Source organism: Atractosteus spatula, chromosome 17, assembly GCF_055471065.1.
Source record: "Atractosteus spatula isolate fAtrSpa1 chromosome 17, fAtrSpa1.hap1, whole genome shotgun sequence".
Lineage (NCBI taxonomy): Eukaryota > Metazoa > Chordata > Actinopteri > Semionotiformes > Lepisosteidae > Atractosteus > Atractosteus spatula.
This window is the reverse complement of record NC_142722.1, coordinates 16614703-16641629: the sequence shown is the minus strand read 5'-3', so window position 1 is coordinate 16641629 and position 26927 is coordinate 16614703. Positions and strand designations below refer to the sequence as shown.

Here is a 26927-nt window from a genome sequence, read left to right as displayed (position 1 = left end):
ATGTACAGGATCTTGGCATTAAATAGCATTCAAAGTCTGAGCTCGGAAACCTACAATATGTCAAAATGCAGTGCAAGAAATGAGTGTATGGCTAGTTATTCAGAATATTAGTTCAATTGTTAATCAAATCTTAATCAAATCCAAGATTTGAAATTCATATCATTTGGCTCAGCTTTTCAGTAAGGTACAGCATGCCTACTCCTGTTACCAAGAAGTGCTTTTCTTGGCTTTGCTGTACAGGGGTTGTTCCCCCTCTCAGGATTTCACTCATTCCCAGCACAGTGCTTGTCTTCTCTAAGTCATTCATAGAACCCTTACTGCACTGTTTCCAGTATGTAGTGTTCAATTTGTTTTTTCCATCTTTATGTACCCATTCAGAGTCTTTGTGAATCCTTTTTAACATGCCGATTGTAGCCTACATCTTTTGTAGAAGCATGAAAGTATTTAATATCTAAAGGGTCCACAGCATTTTGCTTTCCAGTTTTCAGGGGAAAGAATCGTGTTACAATGTTTAGCATCTGAAGTTTAAACTTCTTAATTTCATAATCGAACCAAGTTGAGTGTGGCACTCATGTTCGGGGTGGTCTGTCTGCTGTTTTTGGAAGTGCAATGTAAATGCTTTTTAAACAATAAACTGTTCTTAAAGCTGAGAGAGGAGTGATGGCTTGCACATGGTACTACATCCTGTAACATGCAGACTTTTTTTTTTTAGTTTAGGTCTGATAAAACTTGTAAGAGGTGCACTTGTCTTAGTTACAAGAAACAAGTATACCTGGAGCACAGGAATGTTATGAACAAACCAGCAATGAAAAAAAATTTGGTGATAAGTTTGCAACACTCCCAGGGATCATAATCAATGTTCATCTTGCATTTCATTTAACATTTTTCCTGATTTAGTCTCTAAAACATTGATTCCTAGATTTACACTTAGACCTTTTACCATTTGTTCCAAGGTGCCTTTGAATGCATTGATTATTATAGCTGTCTTTACATGGTCTACGCGTATCCAAACCCTTAATGTTTACACTTTCTCTTCAGAATGTTCTTATCCAGTGTCTAAATAGTGGCAGTTTTTATACTGTGGGTTCACGGTTACAAGATGTTCTGAGAGAATGGAAATTCTAATTATTGGACAGCTGAGAGCATCTTGAGTTTGCAGTATTACATGGAGATGCATGTCCAAAACTATAAGAAATTGTGACATTTGTTTGAAGTAACATGATTTTCAGATACTGTGAAAGCTTGTTTGATATTAAATGTAATTTCCTAGTTGATCTGAGTGGTTCTCTCCATGTCCATGTGTAGTTTCTCTCCCTCCTTGGTTAAATGGGGTGCAGTTCAGGATTAATTCCTGTCGTGTGCCTTACAGAGCTTCTGGGATAGCTCTGGGTTGCTATGACACTTACTAGGAAGAGTGTTTTTGATGAACAGATGGGTGAATCTAATTTTTTAGTAGATTTTTATTTGCACTTGAACCTGTGGTGAAAGTCACTCAATGAGAGAATTGGTAAGGAGAATAAGTTTTTAAAACTTTTTGCACATTTCTTCATTAATATGGCTTACAGTGAGGGCAGTACAATGCATAAAAATGCATTTTAAGTCCTGGCTTACCACGGTAAATGTACAGGAACCTTATGCTGGATTTGATGATGGAAGAGTAAACCAGTGGAGAGGGAGAAACTGCGCAGTCCTGTGGATGAAGCAGTTTATAGTTTTGAATTAGCTGAAAAGGACTAAAGAAGAAGGTGCAGTAATACAGCCAGACAGGTCAAGGAACTGGATAGGAAACTAGTATGGAAATGTATGGACCATTCTCACTTTCTTAAAACTGTTTGAACGCATTTGTGACATTACCCATTAAACTAAGAGTTACTCTAAGGACTTGAGCAAAAAATATTTATCATAGTAGGTGGTTGAGAAATAGTCCTCTCCAAAATATATTGCACTGTTTTTACCATTTTGCCAGTTTTGCTGTTAAAGTACTGCACGTAGAAATTTCAATATTCACCAAAGCAAAATAAGCCATCTTAATTATTCAGTGTTTCACAAAAGCAAAATATTTCCCTTAATTTAAACAGAGAAAGCCTGTTGTACCAGGCTTGCATTGGTGTTCTGGAAATATCCTGAGCTTCAGGAGCATCCTATTAATACATAGAGCACCTCCTTGAAGCTAGACCTTTTCTGCACTGTGGCTTACCTGCTTGCTGTGAGCACTAAAGACATTTCTAACCTGGGAAGCTATTATAGTCATACACAGTCAAAGGTCTCCCACAATATCTGTCATGAAGTGACATTTTGCCAAGATCAGTGCAGAGGTCCTAGTGTGGTCTGGCTAGGAGTGAGCAGTAGCTACAAACTCAGCTTGAAGTGATTGCTGTCAGCCTGACTAAACAGTGCTACATTGATCCAAGTCCTGAGACTTTACTTGCTGTCCCTCCTCAAGGCACATCCTGATGAGGAACAGGCACATCCTACACGCACAGTGCACGAGTGTGACAGTTGTACCTTGAATGCCTGCTTCAGTCTCGGCACCACTGAACATCTCTGTGATGAGCTGGGGTGACGTGTGGTATCTAGGGCTCAGAGACGAGGTAAAAGGATATAAGAAGAATGAGGCAGAAGATAGATAGATACTTTATTGATCCCGTGAGGGAAATTGCAGAAGGCCCAAAGGCTACAGCTGCAACCTGGTGCAAAATATTTGTCACTGCTGAAGAACCGGTTTTACTTCCAGCAATGGCCACACGGTCGATTAGCCCATCTCTCATAATGCACTTCTGGACAGCCTTGTTGGTGACCATAGTAAATATATTTGTCTGTTCAATAAACTGTCAGTGCAACTGGTGCAAAAATGTCTCTGGAATTATTGGTGGTTAAGTGCAATTTTGATTATAGTACATATTATATATTTGTATTTTCATCACGGGCACTATTAGAATGGCCAGTCCATGTAGAATACCATTGTATTAAAACGTATTTCTTTACAATATAAAACTGAGAGCAGTTGGCAAGTTATTACATTTATGGAATGACCTTTCGTATTGTAATGTCTCTGTGGGTTCCTCAGTTTCAATCACATAACCTGTGAGAACAAAGAATGAGAGGAGTTTGTTGAGCCCACCTAGCTTGCTTGATAGCAGGGGTAACTAGTTGTAACAGGCATGGTAACTGTCATGGGACCTGCTCTTGGACTTCAGGAGAAATCTGGGTCTAATTGTTGTACTATTTCTAATATAAACATGCAAGAATTTACAGTAGTGTTTCTGCATGCCAAAAGGCAGCTCACATTACGGTATGCAGGCCTAGAGTACTTGAACATTGACTGAGAACAAATCTGGTGCATATTTCTAAGCCTTGTTGAGCTTTGCATTTTTTCTTTAAAAGCAAAAACCACCACATTTTTTCTCCTTTAGTTTTAAGTGCAGTTTTGTTCTCCGGTTTCTGAAACCTCTTCTGGTGCATAGTGCATCATTTTAATCTTAGAATACCTACTGGAACGTGGAAAAAATGACAGGGTTTGGAAAAATCCTTCAGTGCGGTATCGGCTATGTTTCACTATTGGAATATTTGTCCATTTGTGATGCATTCCTTCTGATGTTATTCTTGATGCTTCAAGATTAATTTTATTCCAGTATGTCTGAAGAGAAATTATCCAAGCTAGCTGCTAATTGTAGATTTCAATTAACCCTGCCTCAGTGGCAGCCTGCACTTTAAATATTGTGCATTATTATACTTGGAGTATTGTAGGAGTTTTGGGTGGTTGGTTTTAAAATCTTGAAACATTACCAAGACACAAACCATTAATCATTTTAAAAGGAGACTGTCATTTATTTTAAGTATTTGATTTTTTGGGGGGCTAGCATAAATTTAAGAGAAACCAGTACAAAATCCATGTGATTGCATTTGTCTTGGAGTTGCAAGACGTGGTTTAATAGAATGAGGCACACAAGACTGCATTATAATATGAAGAAACTGACAGACTTGACCACCCAAAACAATCAAAAACTAATACTAACTAAAGTTTGCATGTTTGTAGCACAGACAATATCTAGAACCATTTTTCAACTGAAATGGAAAAGGTCTGAATCTTGGTCTTTTCTTGCATTGTTGGACTAAAAATGTTGGGAACAATTCTTCATGGAAGGATTTATGCCAAGAAACTGTTCAAACTGTACAATTTAAATGAATGGAGTCTGCAAGAGATTAACTGGTGCCTGGTGGAATAAAGTTTTCTGGTATAAGGCAAGAGTATTTTGGATTTTAATAAAGCCTGTTCATTTGAAGAAGAATGTTGTAATGGACTATAGTCTTGGCTTTGGGGGCCATAAAATGTTTGTGGAAATCAAATTGAAAAGGGATGAATTTTTCAACATGACAAATTATAGAGCAAAAGAAGCTGGTAGACATTAGGCTGGTAGGAAATTTTGATATTTCCTCTATTTCGTTTGCTGAAGTTGCTCAATTCACCTGATTTGCAGTATAGTGTGGTTGTTGGTCTATATTGGCTGATGCCAACATGCATCTCCTAGGAGTTTGTCCTTTTCTCCCCCCAGCTACATCTTGCACTAAGACATCCAGCCGGCTGAACTAAATCTGTCTGAAATCAGATTGATTGTGCTAGTGTGCTTTTATTTGCTTTAAATCCCATCAAATATCATTGTGGCACCTCTCATCATTTCAAAGACACATCTCCCAAGACAACCCCACAGGCTATGGAAGGTCTGGGTCTACAGCATCTGGGCAGAGTTCACACCTGTCTGCAAAGTGCTGCTGTGACTTTGAAGCTGGCAGTTCCCATGAGCAGCCATGTTCAGGTCCCACTGGGGAACTCTTCACTGGTCACATCAAAACAGTGCAAGAGTGACGTGTTTCTAACAGCCTCAGGAAAATCAGTGAGGAAAGATGCAGCACCATGAACATTATAGATCTTCAAAATTTGTCATCTGGATGTCAAGAATCTTTTTTTTGGTGTATATAAGTATTTTGCAAAAAATTAATAACCTAGCGCTAAACAACACAAACATTTGCACTTCAATGGCATGAAAGACTTTTTTCTCAGAGGCTAGGTGGGTCAGTTTTTAAACTAAAGGGCTTGTTACCAGTACATCCCCAGTTGAAGCCTTGACTGGTCCCTGGCTTATTTGTATGACAGTTGCCAAACCTCTTTTTATCCTTAGGCTGAGAAGGGAAACGAAGGTCCTAAAGCAAGTGTGTCTGGTGCCTGTTAAGTCATTGTACTTCCTGTTAACCCAAGCAAGTGTACTTTACCCTGCGTGAAGAATGGAGTGTTTGCTTCCATTTTCTGACCACTAAAGTGGAATTCTCTGCACTTGACACTCTTTGAGAGATGGACTCCAGTTGTACTAATTTATCCAGTTTTATAAAAATAGCTGCAGTGGTGAGTTTTAAAACTTGAACACATTTGTGGTCATATGTTTGCATGGGATGCTGCCTGTGCAGCGTGCCTCCAGTAATGATTCATGGAAGCAAGGTATACATTAACAGCTTTACAGGAATATGCATTCTTTCTGTACAGTTAGCTTGAAATCAAATTGAAAACCAGCTATGAGAAAGGCACTGCTCATTAAAGTACAAAAAAGCTAAGCCTGGGCAGATGGCAATTTATTTTCTGTCCAATTTGACAGTTTTGTAAGTCCTTTCCATGAGAAGCAGTATAAATGAGATGTCTGTTTTGGGAAATACAGTTGACCTTTCCGGTCTTTTTATAGAAGTCAAAGAGAATGTAGTGTTTTCTTTTTTCATGTTACGAACATGCTTTTCTTTCCCGAAATAAGGATGTTGGCATAAGTCTGGTGCTGAATGCACTTACAGAGCAAGACCCCCTTTGAGCACGTGCAGCAATGATATCGGTGGACTTGTCTTGTGTAGGTTTTCAGAATGCATTCAGATAGGGGTCTGTTAGCATTCCAGGTGTAAAAAACTTCTGGAATTTCTTCTACTTTGCATTAGCTATGCTCCAGTTCTGTTTTTCTGTATTGTGTATACCTTGTGTTCAAAGTTTTTTTTTAAAATTGGTATGTATCTGTCATTTCTGTTTTTTTGTTACCTTCTTCCCATCCACATTATTTTAGTTTTTATACTTTCCTTCATTTCATTTGTCCTGTCAGGTGTCCCCTGGCCATCGCCTTGCCCATCTCCTTCCTCTCGCCCACCTTCTCGCTACCAGTCAGGCCCCACCTCTCTTCCGCCTCGGGCCTCCACTCCCACCAGGCCACCCTCCAGGCCCCCCTCCAGGCCCTTGCGCCCCCCGTCTCACCCCTCTGCTCATGGCTCTTCAGCTCCTGTCTCTACTATGCCTAAACGCATGTCTACAGAAGGTACAACACAGTCCATAGTCTTGTTTGTTTCCGTGCAGGCATGGTGTGGCTGCTCTTGTTTGGGGATGGTTCTTTCTTCAAAAAATAACTTTCGGTTATTCTCCACTTCTGTTCTGTGTCTTTTATGGAATGGTGACTCTTGAAAGTTTGTGTGGTACTTTACTAATCTTCCTCTTAGATTAACCCCTCAGCTCAAAGACTAAGCTCTGCTGTCTTGTGAAACTCACATGCCAAGTGAATGCCCAGGGTTTTTTTTAACAAGTTGCTGTCAATCACATTGCTACCAATTCTGGTGTTGTGCTGGTGGAAAAAGACTTCAGTGTGCGTAAACTTGTCCTGTGTGTACTGTGCATTTTTCTGTTTAATACTTTCAAGGCCTACTTCCCATAATGACATGTCCAGTGATTTCTTTAGTTACTTCTCTGCATTTTTGTGCAATTCGGTGCTTGTACTGATCCAATTTACTGTACTCTGAAAGAACAAGGGTGAGCCTTTGCATCCAATTTAAGTCCAGGAAAAGTTCTGCAACCCACACTGAGTGCATCATGAGTGAATTGTACATTTTGCATCTTAGATTTGTCCCTTTAGTTTTCATAACGTGAACATTTCTTACAATTTAAAAGTTTACAGCTTGTTTGTTTTTCAGAAGTGTTTCATTGCAAACAAGCTGATTTTCTTATTTTATATCTGTTGGAGGTCTAAAAGGTACTTTGTGGAAATGTGCTGTTTACAATGGTGATTTTTTTTGTATAATTGCAAAGGAAGCCCATAGTGAAGCTGTTTTGAACATGACATAGCTGCCTTGTGACGTGGACCTGAAAAGCTTTGTGACTTGTACAGCTGCTGATTAGATATAGGCATCATCTTCATGCTCCTGTGATTGAAAAGGGGCTGTATCAGCTAGCTGACTGCATTTCAAAGCCCTTGATCTGTGGGACTTCAAAAAAAGAAAATAGAATGTAATTGTATACTTAAACAAATTAACTTAAGGTAAATGCAGAGAATCTTTATAAAGAGAAAATATACAGCATGGGAAGAAGTTGATAGTACAGTTCTTTGTAGTCTTCATTACAGGAGTCTAGTTTTTTGGAAACTTTTAGCATTCTTTTTTTAAGGATCAGAATAGGTATAAACAGCAATAATTCTAATTATTTTTCTAATTCTAATTCTGGTGAATAAAAGACTTGTCTTGTATGCAGACATAAAAGGCAAATTGGGATTGCAGGTTCTGCACTGATTTTGAAATGACACCTGAACCCTTTGCTTTCAAAACGTTTTCTGTTTGTTGGAACTTCTATCTCCACCTCAGGATTAACTGATAAGGTATTACCTGCAAATACAAGGGATCATGACCGGAAGATTATTCAGATGGCCTTTTAAAAGCTAATCCAGACTGCATAGTTTGGAAGTGATTTTTTTCTACAGCAGCAACATTTTAGCACTAATTTTCTTGTGTAGGATGTTTAAAAAAACAACTTGGTTGCATGCTTTAGGCTTAAGATGCCAAGGTTCGGCTGTCCCACATCGGAAACCCAGATGCTTTTGCTATCCTCTTCCTTAGTGGCCTGCTGTGATGTCTTTGTAATTAAGTTGTTTTCGTTATTGAGGCTTCTCGTGCTCAGATTTTTAAATGGCTGAATGACAAATTTATGCGGCAGCCAAAACGACAAATCCCATTCAAAGTTGAATTGGCGTTTCAGGCAAATTCCAGTGAATCAGGAAGCAAAAGGTAATGGCTGAACTCTTAAGGGTGATCGCTGCGTTTAACAATGAATGGAGATTCTGCTTCAAAATTTAGAAGCAAGTATGAAAATAAAACAACCTATATATTGAGCTGCTGGATATGGGAAAAATCAATCTAATATGAAATAACAAATATTGAAGTGGCAGGTAAGTTGGTCTTAAGCCGTACTGATTGAGAAGTTGCAGCTAATGGAACATGATGACTGGAGTTTTGTATTAAAGATTGTTGTGATGTGAAGGTGTGAGTGTGCAGGTCCTGATATTTGGGAGTATTACTGTGAATAAGGAAGAAATGCATTGGCTAATTTTGTACACCTCCAAACATTCTACCTTCTCTTGTCATTACACTTTATTTCGTGTTTAACAGTACCGACTTGATTTCTTTTAGTACAGACATCAGATTTTTTTTATGTGCTTGCAGAACCTGAAGCTAACTAAGGGTCATTAAAGATATCAAAATGTCAGTGCAACACTTTTGATTCTCAGTTGGATTCGGAGACCGCTAACCTCTCCATATGTGAACAGCTGATTTTATGACATTCCTGAATCTGCGAGTTGTAAAGTTCTTTTTTTCCCCAAGCTTTGGAGGACTTACTAGCCCGAGTCCCTTATGTTTCTTGCTCAGGTCCTCCCAGGATGTCTCCGAAGACGCAGCGGACTCCACGGATACATCGAACTGCGACGGGACGCGCGAGTGGTCCCCCCAGCGTCGACTTCCTGCCCTCGGAAGCTTCTGCTCCCCCGCCAGCGCGCAGCAGCCACTCGAGTGGGAGCTGGTCTGAAGTGGTCAGTGGAGGTGAGCTGGCACCACGGGTCTATCTCGGTGTGTGACGCTGCGCGGGGGGGCAGCTCCCGGGCCAAATCGATAAATCCTCCTTACAGGTGCTGTGTGAAGGATAATGCAGAATATATGCAGTAATGCTATGTGCTCTAATGATTCATACCTCTTAGATTGAAATATTTCTTGTTTAGTTTATAAATCAATCTGAACAGAATTGCATAGAGCGAAGTGCTCCTTTTTCATTAAGATCAGAAACCACAGGGGTCACATTTATTTGCACCCCTGTATGTATTTCTGAAATTCACCTCTGACAGGGTTAATTCTGACTTTAGTGTGCTATGAGCTTTTGGTACATCAGAGGAAAAAGTCATGAACATTCCTCCAAGTAGAATTGCTTGATGTCCTTCAGACCTCAGGCACTTGGTCATGGACAATTTAATAGGTTAAAGGAGCAAACCATGGAGTCTGTGCATATCCTTTATTGTTAATTTTTTAACAAGTATGTAATCACTTGAAAAAAGTAGCATTGGCAACAACTCCTACATTGTGTTCCAGTCTTCTGTCTGAAAGAAAAATCTTGATAACGTTCCATCAGAGAAGTTCACTGACCCTTGTATGTTTTACCTGAAGCAAGATAAACAGCTTAAAGTCGTATGTAAATTCTAGGTCCAACTGCACGGTTGTCTCCCAAAGCACACAGACCCAGGTCTCCCAGACAGAACAGTATTGGAAGTGCTTCCAGTGGGTCATCTCTGCCATCTCCTCAAGCCGGTACTGTTCCCATGGAGCCTGTAGCCATGCCTGCTTCTGCAGTTTCCCCTGCAGCAGCCAGCCCTGCCTCCAACAGAGCTGTCACCCCATCTGCAGAGGGTAAGCTTCTTGTATACATGTTGTATTTGTCGCATCGAACACTGCTTTTTGATCAGAAAGATCCCATTTTGTCTTGTCTGAGCACCAAAACTTTTGCCACATTTGTATTGTCATCTAGGTGTTTTGTTGCAAAATCCATGTAGAATTGGAATGGAAAGTTTTATACAAGCACCCTTTGTGGGATGATTGGGGTATTGGTGACCAGTGGACATTTTCTCCCATTTTAGCCACTGAACTTTGAAAAGCTTTCAAGCTTGGCAAATAGTTTCCACCTTGTCTGGATAATCAGTCTGGAGGTACTGGGCATTGTCTTGGTGTGTTCCATTAATGTTCATAACGATTGACTTCACCAGGCTCAGAGAGATGTGTATAATAAAAATCCCCAAAACCCTTATACGTTTATCCCAGTTGGTTTGAAAGTTTTTGGTATTCTTGGTTGAATCTTTGTTCTTTAAAGACTTGAATGTCTACGCAGATACCCATTGCATCATTCATTTAGAATGACATGTTTCTTTAACATTAAAACGTTCTGGTGATCCCCAAAACGGCATTAACTTTTTTTCTGTGTCTTATAAGTTGAGATTTTCTTGCAATTTCTTGAATCATTGTACTGTTGTATATTTCTTGTTAAGTTATAAAAAAAATTATTAAATGTAACTCTTTAGCAAAAGAATCGAGAGTTCAAGAGACGAGACAGAATTCTCCTGCTGCGAACAAGGAAAATATCAAGCCAAGTGAAACTTCTCCAAGCATCGCTAGGCCAGTCAGTAAGGGTGAGTATTGTTCTACTCGGTGCATTTGAACTGCATGCTGACCTGATTTTGAAATTCTCACACAACACGCAAGATGTTGGGGGATTACAAACAAGGCATTTTAGTTATTTTAGGATTTAGTACACTTGGACAGAAAATTGAAATGATTACTGTAAACAAATAACACTATCAATATTGAAGTAGTAGGTTTTTCATAATGCTCTTTAACATTAAAGGCAAGAATTTAGAAAGAAAAAAGTACTTCATTTTAACAATGGAGAAGACGGAAGGAGGTCATTACTAAACTGTCATTTGTCACATTTGTCCTTGCAAATGTATCCCCTGTATTTATATTGTGTCCTGTATCCATAGATCTTGATGTGATCGTTAACACCATCTGAAGGTGCAGATCCCTTATTCACAGGAATTAGTGGAGATTTCTTTTAAACATGACAGATAAAGAAGACGAGAGGCATTTTTGTCTCATGCAGTTAATGCAAACAAAGGCTTGCTTGGCCCAAACTATGGCTGATTTCTGACCCCCCCCCACGAGGGTGGTCAGTGAAATTGTACTAAAATAGTGCATGCCACCTAGTTTATCTTCCATGCTTGGAACTAAGTTGCATCTAAAATTCATGACACTTTATATTTTAACGTTTAGCCAGTGTGATTCTTTACTTTCAAGGTACGTGCTACTTAATTTTGCGTGTTCCAGGTAAGGCTGTGTGTAACCTTGGCATTCGTCTCTTTACCCCTAGGTTCGCCTGCCATGGCTTCAGACCATCGAAAACAAATAGATAATTTAAAGAAATTCCACGTAGAGTTTAGGGTAAGTATCTGTGTGAAATGGCTTCTCCATCTTCTCCTCGGTACTATTCAATCGTTTACATAAAGGATTATAAACAGTTCTAGATTTTATTGTATGCTTTAGTTCTGCTTATGTATAGCTGAGCTTGTAACAGTGGGGGGCGAGGGGGGAATTGTATGTCGAGGGCATGAACTTTGCGCGGATGTTTGCATACTCTTCCCTTACTGCAGTTACAGGCAAGTTCCACCCCAGATCCGGTGTTTGATCAGATGATGAACAAGCCGCGGGACCCCAGTGACAAGCCGAAGGAGCTCCAGCTGGACAAGAGCACAGAGCTCGGCGGCAAGGAGTCGGCCAGCGAGGACGGCTCCGTGGCCAACGCCACGGGCGGCAGCAGCAAGCCCAGCAGCCCCAGCGCCTGCGCCTCCCCGTCCGCGGTGTGCAGCTCGGAGCAGAAGAGGGGCCCAGACGTGACCTCGCAGGGGGTCCAGACCTCGGGCCCGGGCAGCAAAGTCGACAAGGAGGACAAGGACGATAAGAAGGACACGACTCCAGAGTACGTCCTGTCTGACAGCCTGCTTTGCTGTGGGGAAAGAAGAGTTATGCTGTCCTGAGCCATACGTTATATTTAGTGAGAAGAATCAAAATTGGTTGCCCCACAATTTCAGAATCTCTTTAAGAATCTGAAAAATGGTAAAAATGCAAGGTTGTCATTTGGACCTTCTTGCTCATTCTGTTGTCATTCCATGAGTTCCATCCCAGTGAGGAGCTCGCTCAAATTCCATTAATGCTGCATCTAAGAAGTAAACTTAACAAGGGGGAAAGATGGTGTGCAATAACTATATTCAGGTAAAGGGCTAGTATTCCAGTCAACATCCCAGTTCTGTAGCACTACAAGGAAGTAGAAGTGGTCAGTACGGCAGCAGTTACTACCATGTAGTCTGATCTAATTAGATTTCAAAAGCTTAAAAAGCCTGGACCTGTTCTCTAGTGTGCTACTACTGCTCTGAAGGTAGGGTAAAAGTGTTCACCCAGTCCAAAGACATACTGGTAGCTTAATTGGTTCTGTATTTGTGTCTGCTTATCTGTGAGTGCCCTGTGATGTTTCCTGCCTTGTTTGCTGGGATAGGCTCTAGCTCCCCTGCAACCCTAAATTGTATGAGTTGGTTAAAAATGGTTGGCCGGAGGTGTTAATGATAGTCTTGGTTAAATTTTCATCGTGGCTTTCTGCGTTAATTCAGTTAGTGAAACAGTTTGTTGCTTCTCCCCCTGTGTAGTGGGGATGCTGTGACAGTAGCTGCATGTCAGCCAGGTGCTATGCTTCATGTGGAACACCATCCAGTATGTTAAGTGCTTGGAGACTCTTGGAGATGAACACCAGTATATCAGTAGTTACCCCTATATGACTTCTCTGATGCTTCTTGATTTATACACAACAGTTCCAAACAGGGTTTCTGTTATACAGCATTATAGGACTTCTTGTATAAAGCTTGTTTGGAGTTGTGATTCCCTTCTTAACCATATTAAATTATTCCTTTTTTTCCCTTTTCAGACAAGTCAGAAAATCAACTCTGAATCCCAACGCCAAGGAGTTTAATCCCAGATCGTTCTGTGCTCAAGTAAGTACTGTTAGTTTAAGTAGGTAGCTGCGTCAGCATGTGTAGGCTGCAAAGAAGGAACAAGTAAAGGTTTTTTTCTTGTTGAAAAAAGAAACCCATAAAACAAACACAAAAGAAGGCCTCACACCCAAAGAAAGCTCCACAGCTGAAACATTGTTTCTTTCTCTTTTCAGCATGGAATAAACCTTGTACTTGTTCCTTTGCATGGTATTTTTATTCCCATGACACCTGCTTGGAAAGGCAGAATAGATGCATGATATTGATTTAACATGTCTGTTCATCCATATAAATGTTTCCGTATGTTTCAGCAATATGCTGTCCACTTTGATGGGTATGTTGGAGAAGATGAGACCAATTTAAAATGTATGACTCAGAATGGTTGAGTTTTTTTTACGTGAACATTTGTTTTTAATCTTTTTGTGGAAAAACATGCATATGTCTCACACTAGTCTGGAGTTAGTATCTTTACTAATGGCCATGGTAACCAAAATGCTCTCCAGGGGGTAAAAAAGTGAGAAAGGTCGTCTCTACCTTTTTAAATCCACTGGAGGGTGTGTTTTACTCGCTGAAGATACAATTTGACGTTGGAACGCCCCAAGAATGGGCTGCAGCAAAGCCTGGAGTTAGAATATGGTGAGCTCAGTGAGTGGCAAATGTCATGCAGTTATTGTCTAAAGGGATATACAGACGAACAGGCTTCCACACTTTTAAAGTTTTTAAAAACGTGTTTAAAGTGAATGTTCAAATAGTCATTTGAAATCAATGATTTTTGTTCTAATCTGAGTAAATGTAACCATGTAATTACCAAAAATAATATTGCACCTACTCATATTAACCTTATGACTCTTAAGCACCCCCTGTTTTGTACAGCCAAATACTGTGTAGTGCACAGTGTTGACCCATTTTTAAAGCAAATGCTTTTACTGCCCTGTTTTCCATACTAAACAATTCCGTCACTATTGAACATTGTACACTCCAGTGTTGTCTTCCGAATATTTGTAGAACAAAATGCATTTTGCTTCAGTTTAATAACTCTCACACAACTGGGAACTGGTCAATGGGAATTAAATATACAGTACTTAAAAACTGTAAAACTGCTTCTGTATACACGTGTAGTCCGTGCTATAGGCCTTGAGTATTAGATTGAGGCCGCTGATAATTCTCTGACTTGGTTTCCAGTCTGATCTTTTTGGCGATGCCGAACAGATGTGCATAACGAACCATGTTTCCATTGGCCCGGTGTGGCACCTGGAGGTCCCACTATGCTTTGGATTTGCAGTCATCGAACGTATAGGACATATTTAGAAGGGATTACTAAACCCCATGCCATTGTTTCACTGCACACTAACTTAGACTATCTTTGCTTTTGAAAGCTTCTCCATCACTTTGCCTATGTTTTACAGACTTTCTAAATAAAAAGTACTGATTAAAATGAATATTTTTAATCCCAGATCTTGGATTTCAATTTGTTTCAGCCCAAACCAGCTACAACTCCGACTCCCCCGCGCCCTCAAGGCCAGCCTAGTCCTTCAATTGTGGTGCAGCAGCCCCCTACTGTGTACAGCCAAACTGTGTGCTTCCCTCAGATGTACCCCCTGCCAGTCAGCCCAGGAGTCCAGGTGAGTCTTTGAATGATGGAAGACTTCTTTGCACATGTGCACAATCCAGCTAGCATTGTCATTCAAGTGTTTGTGGTCCTCTCATTTTGCACCCCGCTGTTCCATCTTCTTGTCATGTTGATGTTTTAATGTGCACCCTGAGGCAGATCTGCATCTCATTCTTATCTGTTCTGTTTGCCTGCTGAACTGTGGCCCAGGCGTCATCATTTTACCATCTGAAATCCATAATTTGAAATTCTAACCCGTTTACTTTTATTCACTTTTTGCCTTTTACTGCACAGCCATTCTTTAACTGCATCGTCTCGGATGTCATTTTAATTTGGCTTTCCTTGTTCATTTATTAATAGAACTAAACACAGATATTATGGCCAGTTTAGAAGGGATCAGGAGTTGATTTCATTTTAGTAATGAAACTATGATGAACTTCAGAGTTCAAAGTGGAATACATTTTTTATTGAGCTAGGTACCATATGAATTTCAGACATTAAACTTCTACTGCAAAATCGTCCATTTGAACACGAAGACTGTATATTTATGGTGCTTTGTGGGATGTTAAATTCATTGTTCACTGTACCAATATGACTGTCTCAACTTTTTAGTCAGTTTGTAAGCAAGAATTTGTTACACAGCACATCTACAGTGTAGGGCTGTGGAGATTAAGTTAAATTAAGTATAATTAAGTAGAGTACTTGAGAGTGATTATGTAGACAGGGTCATTGTAGCCTGTTTATAAAATTTAAGACTTCTGCATTCATAGATGCAAGTATATTTCAGCACTCTGAATGCTGTCTGAGACCTCTTTAGTTCATTTATTATAGTATGTCAATTGCAGGTAAATAGAAATTAACCTTTTGCTTGTTTAAAACTGTACTAAATGTGCAGGTAGTGGACAAATAATGGACACCTTTAATGTAAAGTCCCTTAATACAGTGTTGCCCACACATGTGGACAGTATAGCTAGCGTGTGCTGTTATCTATAGCATCTGGAACCCCTGCAGGAAAGATGTGGTACCCTTCTTCCATGAGATTCCTTCAAGACTGTATGGGGCGTCCAGTACCATTAAGAGGTGGTTGTGGTTAACCTTGCCCATAAACCATGCCAGGAAGATGCACCCCACAACAATATTACGAAACTAACAGAACCTGACATTGCTGGAACCAAGCACTCGGAGCTTTAGAGTTCTTTACACATGCACTGTTTGTTGAGGATATGAGGGATTGATATGGCCATTATCTCTCCACGGCCCGGCTGTCCGCTCTGTGCTCTTTGCATCACCAGACATGCCAGTGTACGTTGCCAGGCGTGAGGAGCGGTTTGCTCCCGGCCTCCCAGTTGTGGTGTTCTTGCAGAATTCCCTGGTAGTCATGGTAGATCGTTGTTGATGAAACTGGCCTCTCGTGCCCCAGGTTGGAATCTGCAGTCAAGTGATCTGCGCTTGCTCTTTAAAGAAATGCACAGATATCCTGATCCTAGAGGTTACACTTCCACCTGCTATTGTCCGTTGCTGATGTCAGCATGAAATACGGAGGGAAAGACATCACCTTAGACACCATTGCTCTTGAAACATGAGCAAGTTGAGCTGAAGCGCCTTCTAAATGTCCAAATAATCATACCTGTTTCATAGTCACTGAGGTCTCCTCTTGTTATAATTTTAGGCATCCAGGCCTGTCCAGCATTTTTATACATCACTGTAAGCATGCAAATGTTATTTGCTTAATTAATGCATGGACCGCAACTGTGTGGAAGCCTTTGCTTTTAATATACTTGGTGTCTGATATACTTATTTTTCAGTTTTGTCCACTACTTGAACTAGGTGCTAAAACTAAATTTAGTTTAATCTCAAAATATCACTCCGTTATCACTGCCTGTTACTGTTAATATGAATATTAACATTTTGTAAGTTAAAGCATGGGTCAATGGCTGTTGGAACTTTGCAGCTCTGAAAGTATTCATAGTCTTAATACTAAATTGCATGTTAATTTTGCATCCCAGAAATACATAAGCCTATTAAGCTTTAGGCCAACTTTTTTAAATTTAAATCTAACATTGAACTGTGCAATGCTAGTACTTCAGCATGTCAGTTTATTTCTTTCATGACTAATACTGTTTTATGCACTCAAAACTTCGTATTAATCCATTGTATCATCCATGAATATTTTACAAAGATGAGAACACTTAGTACTTATTTTATTCTTTTTGGTGTTATCCATCTCTGTTTTGACCGCTGTGGAAAACTTTAAAAATGCACTGATATTTTTTAAGTATTAATGATGGCTAATTTGTTTGAAAGACAAGTGCCATATTAACATTTGAATTAAATATTAAGAATGATTGTTGAAAGCTTTTAAATATAACCTCTTCCTTTGTAGATCCATACTTGATGGCTTTAAATGTTTTTTCACAGCACCATAAATGTAATTTTAAAACCCACACAGAGCATTAGACCTTCACAGTGCACAATGCTAGTAGATGCCCAGGCTGTGCCTTTAAAATGAGAGGTTTCTAAATGGTCTAAATTCCATTAGTGCTCATATGTAAGTGCGGATTGATGGCATTTCTAGCAAGTTGCTGTAAGAAATGGTATGTGATCCAACATCAGTCACTGTTTCAACAACAGCACCAAAACTAAAATATGGTTCTCTTTCTTTTCTCCCTTTCCTCTCTCTTTCCATTAGAAAAGCATTATCTGGAAGGTATTGTGCAATTCTAAAATTTCTTTTTTATTGAAAGTCTAGTTAATTGCTTGCAGTATGTCCTATCAGATGTTGGTTTGCCTATTTCTTATTGCAATTTGTTAATGTGATTGTAATTTTCTATTTTGTACTATTTATGACTTCCATGTGAGGATTTACATGGCAAAATGCCTAAGATCACATCTAGCGGTGTATCACATCTTCACAGTGTGTGTGTACACCTGAGTTTAAGATTTTATATTTTACCTTAGACAAATGGTTCCAATATGCAGTTTCTTAGTTTCTCTCAAACTAGTTAAAATGCAGGAAGTCAGTAGTGTGTATAATTTTTTCCTGAGTTGACATGGGATTCTATATATTCTGCCTTGCATTCTTAGCTTTTACACTCTTCTGATTAAAAAATAAAATAAAAATGAGGCCTTTCTGAATCAGTTACTTCAGATCTCTATAGAAATAAGAACTTTTTGTATGCAAATTTTAATTTCCTTTGTTTTCAGCAGCACATGGTCAAGTAGAAAATCAAGACCTGTATAATGGAATGCTTAAATTTTGGGTTCTTTGTGATTGCTGCTCCTTGTATGTTAGGCAGTTTAGAACCTTTTTAAATTTTGATGCCTTTAATTTCTGCTTGTTCTTTTAGCCTCCGATGTATCACGTCCCAGTAGCACCCATGACAGTGAACCAGACAAAGTCCTACAGAGCAGGTAAAGGTGAGAATGCTGGACATTTGATTTGTGCTTGCATGTTGTGTATGTATTAGCTTATTTTTTTTCTGTATAATTATTCTTGGTGAATAAGACAACATCTGCAACCTGGCATAAAGCATGTCATGTACAGTTGTGAATCACTAGCATTGTGCTCACTATGCACAGAAGTTAATCAGCATAACGACTATTAAAACTAAGTGTACCTGCCTCAAAGTTATTAATATTATTACAGAAGAAAAAGCTCCAATACATCCATTGTAACCAGAACATTGAAGATTTTGATCTAACATTAATAGGACTATAGAAAAATATGACTTTTCTATTATTTGCAGACCTTTTTGAGTAATAAGTTCAATCACTTCTGCCCAAGAATGTAGAGTGGTCTAATTAAGTATGCTTGGTTGGAATGACTGGTTTTCCAGATGGTTTTAGTTTTCTATGCTGCATGATTAAGCAACATGTAACATTGAATCCTTATACTGTCTTACAACTGTGACAGTATACAGTTACTTAATGTAAGGATTCAATGTTGCAAGTATAAATCCATAAATAAAAATATGAACACATTTAGTTCCTACGTTTTTACCATTCCTGAGAGAACTGGCCAACAATATGAACTGGTGTACTAAAATGTCTGGATCAGAAAGCTGTGGGTTGATTGTCATGTCCTTACGCAGCTGAGCATGCATACATTTGTGGTGCATTAATAATCCCATTATGTACTCTTAAATTCCACAGGTATGACTTTTAGGTTCTGTGCCCTCTTAGCTTTGTGCACTTGTACTAGGTTAAAAAAAAAGCTAAAATATCTGACATTTTTTATCCCTAAGCTTGGCAACAGGCAATAATAAGGGAAGGTGTTACTGGAGCACTGTCACTTTTCTGCTTCTTCTCCCTGCTATGCTCTTGTGAGTTGTAATCCTCACTTGAAAGTACGTTTTATCACCACCTTCAACACAGCACTCAGCACGGTCTGGCACACTTGCAGCCTTGAGAAATGGCAGTATATTTGACTCAGAAAAGTGGTATATTGTCATGACTCAGCTGTCTTGATTATTTTTTGGCATTTTAGGTATTTTAGGCACTGTTTTACAGCTATAGAGTTGTTTTTTTGCTCTTTATCTTTAGAGAAGGTTCAGTCTTCTCCCACCATTGCTTCATGCTCTCTCTTTTTGTCCTCCTCCTCCAGTGCCCAACATGCCCCAACAGAGGCCAGATCAGCACCACCCTCAGGGCACTCCGACCATGATGCACCCTGCCACAGCAGCAGGCCCGCCTATCGTGGCCCCCAACCCTGCCTACTCCCCACAGTACTTCACCTGCAGTCCGCAGCAATTTGCCAATCAGCCCCTTGTGCAGCAAGTACCCCACTATCAGTCACAGGTATGGCCGCCGTTCAATAGGTATACCGAACCATCCATTTGAATGTGTTGATTGAACCTGAAAAACTGGGATCTTGTATTCTTTTGATAAAATGCCCCTTCCATAATGCTCATTTCTGAAAGAAGAATACCTGTCATTTTAACAGGAGTGATATTTTTTAAAATCTTAAGTAGGAAAACACGGATTAATTTCCTTTCCCCTGGTTCCTGCAGGCACAGCACGTCTTCAGCCCTGTGATGCAAAGCAGTGCCAGAATGATGGCACCTCCTACTCACGGCCAGCCCAGCCTGGTCTCCTCCTCCACAACACAGTACGGCACTGCTGAGCAGACGCACACTATGTATGGTAAGGACGTCTTAAAAAGTGAAAAAAAAATTGATGATGCAGTGGTTTGTTCCACTGAATCAGAAGAACCCTTTGGGGGTGACTTTGTACTGTTTTCCAACTAGAATCAGGTCTCATAATCTTCTGTTACGGGCTTAATAATTTGCATTTTTTTAACCTTTCGAGAGAGGAATATTTCTGAAACTTTTTTTTTGGGCAAAACATGTCAAGGAAAGTTTTTCTACCCAATCAGATACTTGATGCAGTGTTTTATTTATAAGTGGCAACAATGTGTAGATAAACTATTTTAATTCTAGGCTGTAAGGCAACCAAACGTAAACCTTTTCAGAGGGTCTAGAGGCTCTCTATGGTGCCTGTATAAGTTACATTTGTTGGTATATTGGTAATAGTATATACTTAAAAACCCATTTCATACAGATTGGTGTTTTTAAGTACTATGTAGTTACTGAGCAATTTAGCTACGCGCTGATATTTTGTTGGGAGTTTTTGTCACTTAATCACCATCATTTATTCAGCTTAGCAGTGGTGGGTGACTGGGATGCACTCCATCTGCTGGGGGGGCCAGGCTGTGTCTCGCAGAATTATTACAGTGACATAGGCGAGATTGCAGTAGAACGGGAGAGCGATTACAAATGACACTGGCTCACATGCCACACATCAGCTGAGAACTTGCGAACTGCTTTTCATTGCTTCTTGCCTTTAGCATAAATAGTAACAGGATCCACCGCTACAAGCTTCTCTGTATCTGCTGGAGTTGCTTGCATGTGCATCCTAGATATGTGCTTTTATCCAGGTGTGTTAGGAGTACTGGCTAAGACACTGGTCATAAAGGAGTGCTGAGGCATATCAGTGCTGATAGCAGCAGTGCTGAGTGTGGTATTGGTTTATTACAGTCACGTAGTTGATCATATCCTCACTGTGCAGTGGTGACAGATGAAATAGCATGCGATAGCGTATTTTGTGATGTCTTCATATGAAGGACCTCTGGCTTTGTGTTTAGGTGCCATACATCCTAAGTGATGAAGAGGATCCGTATTAATGTGTTTCCTGGTCTTTTCCAGTTTCCCCAGGTCCTATACCACAGCAGTACACCCACCCCAGTGCCACTTTACACCCGCACCCTCAGCACCCGCAGCCCTCTGCCACCCCCACTGGGCAACAGCAGCAGCAAGGCCAGCACACGGGTAGCCACCCTGCCCCCAGCCCTGTCCAGGTAAGGCTCTACTCTTACTCCACTCACACTCAAGTCAGGCTCTACACTCCACACCCTAAAGGAACTTGGCAGGTCGGGTAGTTTCCTGAGCCTTGTGCGAGAATGGGAGTCCATTTTCACATTGAAGACGTTTTTGCATGTGCACCATCTAAAGTATTTATCTCAGTAATGTTTCTGAAGTCCTGCACAGGTGCAGCCTTCAGTTGCCCCTATAATTGCTCATTTACAGCTTTATAATTTCACCTTTAAGCTCTCCTTATGTCTTTATGATGTTCATTTTGTGCTTTATTTATGGAACCTCACCACCGTCAACTTTATTAGGATTCAGATTTTGAAGAACATCATGGCCTAGGCCAGCCAAGAACACAGATTCACAAATTGATTACAGATCAATACTTAAAACTCCCAATTAGCAACTGGAAGGTCCAGGTTTAAGAAAGATAATTACTTTGTGCAATTACCAGTAACCCCGACCATTGTTAGAGTAGCTCTGTGAATGCAAACATTCTTAATCCTTAATTGAAAGCTAGGATAACGACATGTTGAACTTATGAATATACTTTTAAAAAAATGTAATTTATTTAAAAGTAAAAACATTACAACATGGATATTGTCTTTGCAAAAGAGGCTAAATAAGCCAAATAGTCTTGAGTACACTCTACCACTGCTGTTAAGATATTTGTTTTAACAACTTTATCTTTAAAATCTGGTAACACTGAAGAAGGTGATGCATGTTTTCAAACAGCATGCCCAGCACCAGGCAGCTCAGGCGCTGCACCTGGGGAACCCTCCTCAGCAGCCCATGTACTCCACTTTGACCCCCACGCCCCCCTCCATGACGCCTGGCCCCAACCCCCAGTCTCCGCAGACCAGCTTCCCCTCGGCCCAGCAGACGGTCTACATCCACCCTCAGCAGGTGCAGCATGGCTACAACCCCTCGCACATGGCACATGTACCTCAGGTAGGTCGGTGCTTGACACCTGGTGATGTGATCTTGCCTCCTCAGTCTCTGGATCTTCTAGGTGCTGATTTCAAAGCAGACCTTCTGTGATCATGCACGGTTACTTGAGGTCGCTGCTTCATTTAAGTCTTGATGGAATGTACGGATCATTCTTGAAAACCTGTATAATATTGAACTTGCTTCATACTTGGGCTTTTAGTAAAATGGCATAGGTCATGCTTAATTTTTTACTGTCCCATCATTTGACAGTCATTTCTAAGAGACGAGAAAAATGTCGCTCAAAATGCAAATTATTTGATTAATATATAGGTATAATGCACAATACAAACTTGGAGCTAATTGGCATGGTTCATTAAAATACATTAATCAGTTAAACCTCTACCTGTGTTGTTCTGGATGTCAAAGATATTTTGACATTAAACATACACTGATCATACTAGCAGCAACCCCCCAACAACATAAAAAGTTTGTTGTAATACTGCAGAAAATACAATCTTAAGTTCCTGAGCAAACAAGTATTCCTACAATCTTATTAAAGGTTCTTTTACAAAGAAATTCATGTCTATTCATGGTTAAAAATCATGAATAGATCTGAATGTCTTTCTAAAAGAATATACGTGTCATTATCTAGTTCCCGTGAATGTAGAAGCCATTGCCTGCACCAGTTCTGTGAAGATGCCTTGACGCTGTTCTGTCCTTGCTCCCTGCAGGCTCATGTGCAGTCTGGAATGGTGCCTCCCCACCATGCCACACCAACACACCCACCGATGATGCTGATGGCCACTCAGCCGCCTGGCGGCCCACAGCCTCCAATTCCTCAGAGCGCTCTGCCTCCCATTCCAGTCTCTTCAACCGCACACTTCTCTTACATGACACACCCTTCAGGTAAGGCTGGGCCTTTTCTCTGTTTTTTTTAATTTGTCGCCTAGACTAGTGCATGTACTTCTGTCTGCATCGACGTCTTTTTAGAAACCTTACTTCTACAAAACGTACGCCTTTAATGTAAGGTAGATGCTTCAGGTTGCAACTACTTGTGCATTGCAAAGCTCCCTGTAAACATCACTGGCGGTTCTTTTAGCAGTAATATTAAAAGATGGAAACAATGTCGTGTGACAAACAGACCCGATGATCCACGAGGCCTCCAGTCCTGCTCCTGCATAATTCTAATGCAGGACACTTTACAGGTTACCCAGTTTATCACCTGTTCATAAAGACAGTAGAGCTCACTGCTGTTCCTCCTAATGAGCTAATTTGTTGAATTAGTTCATTATTCAATGAGAAGTTTGGGATTTTAGGTGCTTATTTTTTAACTCGGTTAAGCAGAAGATACTCATTTATGAAGAATCTTTAGCAAATGATAACTCAAATTATCCCTAAATCATAAATCATGTTTCTCCAGGACCAAGACTGACCACCCCTATAAGTGAATTCAATGTTATGTATTAAATTGTTTTTTTCCTCCTCCTTTAGTTCAACCTCATCAACAGCAGTTGTAGGATAAAATGAAGACTGGATTCTTCCCTGCCCCTCCCCATCTTGACCAATCTGCTTTACCAACCTGAAGAAAGATGGCTGTTTTCTCTCATCATGCTAAACTTTTGCTTTCTTGTAAACTAATTAGGAATGCTAACAGGTCAACCTGAAGTGGACAGATTGTGAACTAAGAATTTTAACTTACTGGAAGCCCCCTACAGATATGTTATCATAATAAAACTCCTGCGGATGCCCCCCTGCCCAACTGAGATCAGCTTGCTGATAACTGGAACTTCATTTTCTGACCCTTGTAAGTTAGAAAACTTTCACGTGATGTATTAACATTACTGTTAATCACTGCTGCTACTGCTGCAATCAAGACTTGGGGAAACTTCTCATTCTAACCAAACTTGAAACAAGAAGACTTCCTTTAACACAATCTGGCATAAAGGTTGGATTATTTATGATCATAATTGCTTAGGTGACCCCTTCTCACCTGACAGTTCTATAACTTTTAAGTTAAAAACTTTTACTTTGTAGATAATATAAATAATTAAAAAAATAAATAAAAAAACAAAAAAATAAAAAAGTTTTAAAAACTGAATAGCTGTGTTGATCTTTTTTTTTAAAATTGGTACCTATGCATAGTATACTTTTGATTTATTATCCACAGAACATTACTGGTGACAGTACTGTAACACTTTCCACTTATGCCCGCCACTAGGCTGGCATCGACCTGACCCTCACCCTTCGTTTTGCAGGTGGTGAGTCCGCAAGACAGCCCCACAGTGTGGGCTGCCCGGCCACCAGGCGCTCACCGGCAAATGCCACCCCCAGGCCTGGCTCCAGGGGCAGGGTGCATTCCGTCTTAGTTATGATCTTACAGGTCACGGTTCTCTCCCGGAAACGAGTGGATTGCCCTCTCCAGGTGAGGGGGCGGTGGGGGAAGCAGTGAAGTTTAGGCATCACGAGTGATGGAAGAGGGGAGCGTGAGTTCAGCAAGCGGATCAGGGCAGCGTCGGCTGTTTTGCGGGCACTGTACAGGTCTGTGGTGGTGAAGCGGGAGCCGAGTTTGAAGACAAAGCTCTCGGTTTACCGGTTGATCTACGTCCCTGTCTTCACCTAGGGTCATGAGCTGTGGGTAATGGCCGAAAGAACGAGATCGAGGATTCAAGCGGCAGAAATGAGGTTTCTCCGCAGGGCTGCTGGGCTGTCCTCTCCGTGACAGGGCAAGGAGCTCGGCAATCCGGGAGAGCCTCGGAGCAGAGTCGCTGCTCCTCCGGACCGAGGGGAGCCGGTTGAGGTGGTTTGGGCATCTATTTGGGATGCGCTGGAGCTGTTCCGGGTTAGTCCCACTGGGTGGAGACCCTGTGGCAGACCCAGGACACGCTGGGGGGATTCTCTCTCTCGGCTGGCTTGGGAGAACCTGGGGACCCCCCCAGAGGAGCTGGAATCTGTTGCTGGGAATGGGGAAGTCTGGGCTGATCTACTCGGCTTGGTGCAACCGCGACCCTCACCAGGGAAAGCGGAGTGAAAATGGCTGGAGTATTTTAACAATCGCGCTTCCTCGGGAGCAGTGAATTACTAGGTAAGGCTGGGTCAACCTCACTGTACTGCTGTTGTGGACTGAAATTTATAGTGGAACAAAGAAAGGGATTTAATTATCTGCACATGAGACTTGGTTGTTGGAGGGTCTCGTGTCATCTGGTTTTTGTGATCCTTAATACACTCTTCTTGCACAAATACAGGATGATTCTTAAGGTTCATTATAGAAGATATTCACCTCAGGTACCTGTAAAACACTTCAGAGACAGATATAGGAGTCATAACGACAGCAGCTATGTGACCCGAGAGATCTGTCAGTCCAAAAACTGAAGACCATAATCTCTTGTAACAGCTACGCTGCACTATTTCTCTAGTAAATAAGCCTAAAGGTTCTATGGTAAGATTAGAGGGATTGAACTGTTTTGAATGATTACTTTGTTAATACATTTGAACAATAGTGGTGAGTGGATCACACCTCCCATGGTGATGCCTTGACACCTGCAAGAATCCCAGCTGTTCCAGGTGTGTGGGTTGAGAGAAGGGTTAATAAATAATGAACTGCTGAGATGGGAATGGAGGTATTGAGTACAGCCAGTCTTTGCTTTTAATATTTCACTAGCTTAGCCCATGTCAAGGAATTACTCTTTCAAAAGCCTTCCCTCCCTTTTAATTTAATGTCTGCTGCTTACCTCACTGCGTGTATCGCTACCTCCAGAGCCAGGTGTCTGTTGTACACCTGCAGCCAGGTTGCCATTGTAAGAGCTCAACAAGAAAGCCGTGTGTGAGCTGCCAGGCTTGCTGTTCGTGCACTAAGGAAGACGAGAGGAGCCTTAGCTGGCCCTCCAGGTGACGTGACCCTGCTATGCGTTTTATTGCGAAATCACACATTTGAATGGATACCCTGTACAGGCACTCAAATCACAGCACTGTACCAACATTGCTGGCCAAAGGCCAATACTGTACCTGTTACTGCTTACGGACAGGTTTTCAGAATTACTGACATCTACAAAAGCTTCCTTCTGTTTATTAATGTCTGTCTAGTCTACAGACTTGAACCATATGCTTGATGTTTATTTCTTATGAACCTGGTAAATTACATTCATAAGAAGATGTGGAAATGGTCTAAATATGTGGCTTTTTACAAGGATGAATTTTACAAGGAGTTCAAAAATTCTGAATTGTCCTTTATTAGGTAGTTGATCAGAATGGCCACTGGGTGGCGGTAGGGTGCAATTTATTAAGGAGCAAATCTGGATAGTGATGGTAATCCCATAAACAAACTACTCATTTTTGTTTAATTCCTGTTTACAAATAAAGCCTTTCCAAGTGGGGTGAAGCCTTCCTGTATGCTCTGCAGTATTAGTACAAAATAATTAAGATAATCTAATCATGTATCATAAATATTACACCTTTTGGTCCCATTTATAAATTCCAATTTTAAATGACAAAATGTGAAAAATCCAGATTGCAGTAGAAAATTAATGAATCCTCAGAATGCCTCTGGGAAATGTCACGTTGTGTATCTTAAATTTTCATACTTTTCTGCTGCATTGGACTCCACCATCCAAAGGACAATATGCAACTATTTCTACTGCTCTAAAAGGAGCTATTTGTGCCATTGAGGTTTAAAATAGCCTAAAATGGTTAGTTCATATACTTTATATACTAATAGATAATCTTGTCAGTTTTCCGCTAATGTTACACATTTTAATAATATGCCACTTGAGAACTCAAGAAAACTAATAAGGATGACAGACCATTCAGTCCATCAGAGTTCAGTCTTCCAACAAGCATTATCACTCCGTCAGACCTTGACTTGTCCTTGCACAGGCCAAATAACATTTTAACAGTATCGGGTGTTAATCAAGATGAGTTTAACAATTGTTTCTACGTATGGTTGTTAGTCCAATGAATAACATTTGGTGGGGATAGAGGGTATCAATACAGTGACTTCAGTGATTGTACGAATCTCAAAAAATTGAGAAGTAAATAAGTGTTAATGGAGGATTTATTTATCCTCACCAGTTATGGTTCACACACAAGTGTTCAAAGACAACTCAGCAGCCAGTTAAATCT

At 40.5% G+C, this 26927-nt stretch overlaps 1 protein-coding gene across 32 annotated transcripts in view; it reads left to right on the top strand.

The window, feature by feature from the left end:
* Positions 1-23910, top strand: part of atxn2 (ataxin 2) — a 47396-nt gene extending 23486 nt beyond the window's left edge. For 3 of the 32 annotated variants that reach the window (XM_088935675.1, XM_088935673.1, XM_088935689.1), the window contains 16 exons: positions 6129-6338; positions 8707-8877; positions 9529-9732; positions 10398-10505; positions 11243-11313; positions 11523-11848; positions 12845-12911; positions 14387-14530; positions 17207-17224; positions 17865-17934; positions 19121-19314; positions 19527-19659; positions 20721-20872; positions 21597-21833; positions 22544-22718; positions 23304-23910. In XM_088935675.1, the coding sequence (XP_088791801.1) occupies positions 6129-6338; positions 8707-8877; positions 9529-9732; positions 10398-10505; positions 11243-11313; positions 11523-11848; positions 12845-12911; positions 14387-14530; positions 17207-17224; positions 17865-17934; positions 19121-19314; positions 19527-19659; positions 20721-20872; positions 21597-21833; positions 22544-22718; positions 23304-23329 (2306 nt within the window). In that variant the 3' untranslated portion in view covers positions 23330-23910. The remainder of the gene's footprint in view (positions 1-6128; positions 6339-8706; positions 8878-9528; positions 9733-10397; positions 10506-11242; positions 11314-11522; positions 11849-12844; positions 12912-14386; positions 14531-17206; positions 17225-17864; positions 17935-19120; positions 19315-19526; positions 19660-20720; positions 20873-21596; positions 21834-22543; positions 22719-23303) is intronic. The other 29 variants (XM_088935686.1, XM_088935684.1, XM_088935691.1 and 26 more) reach the window with 22 other exon arrangements.
* Positions 23911-26927: the final 3017 nt, after the last annotated feature.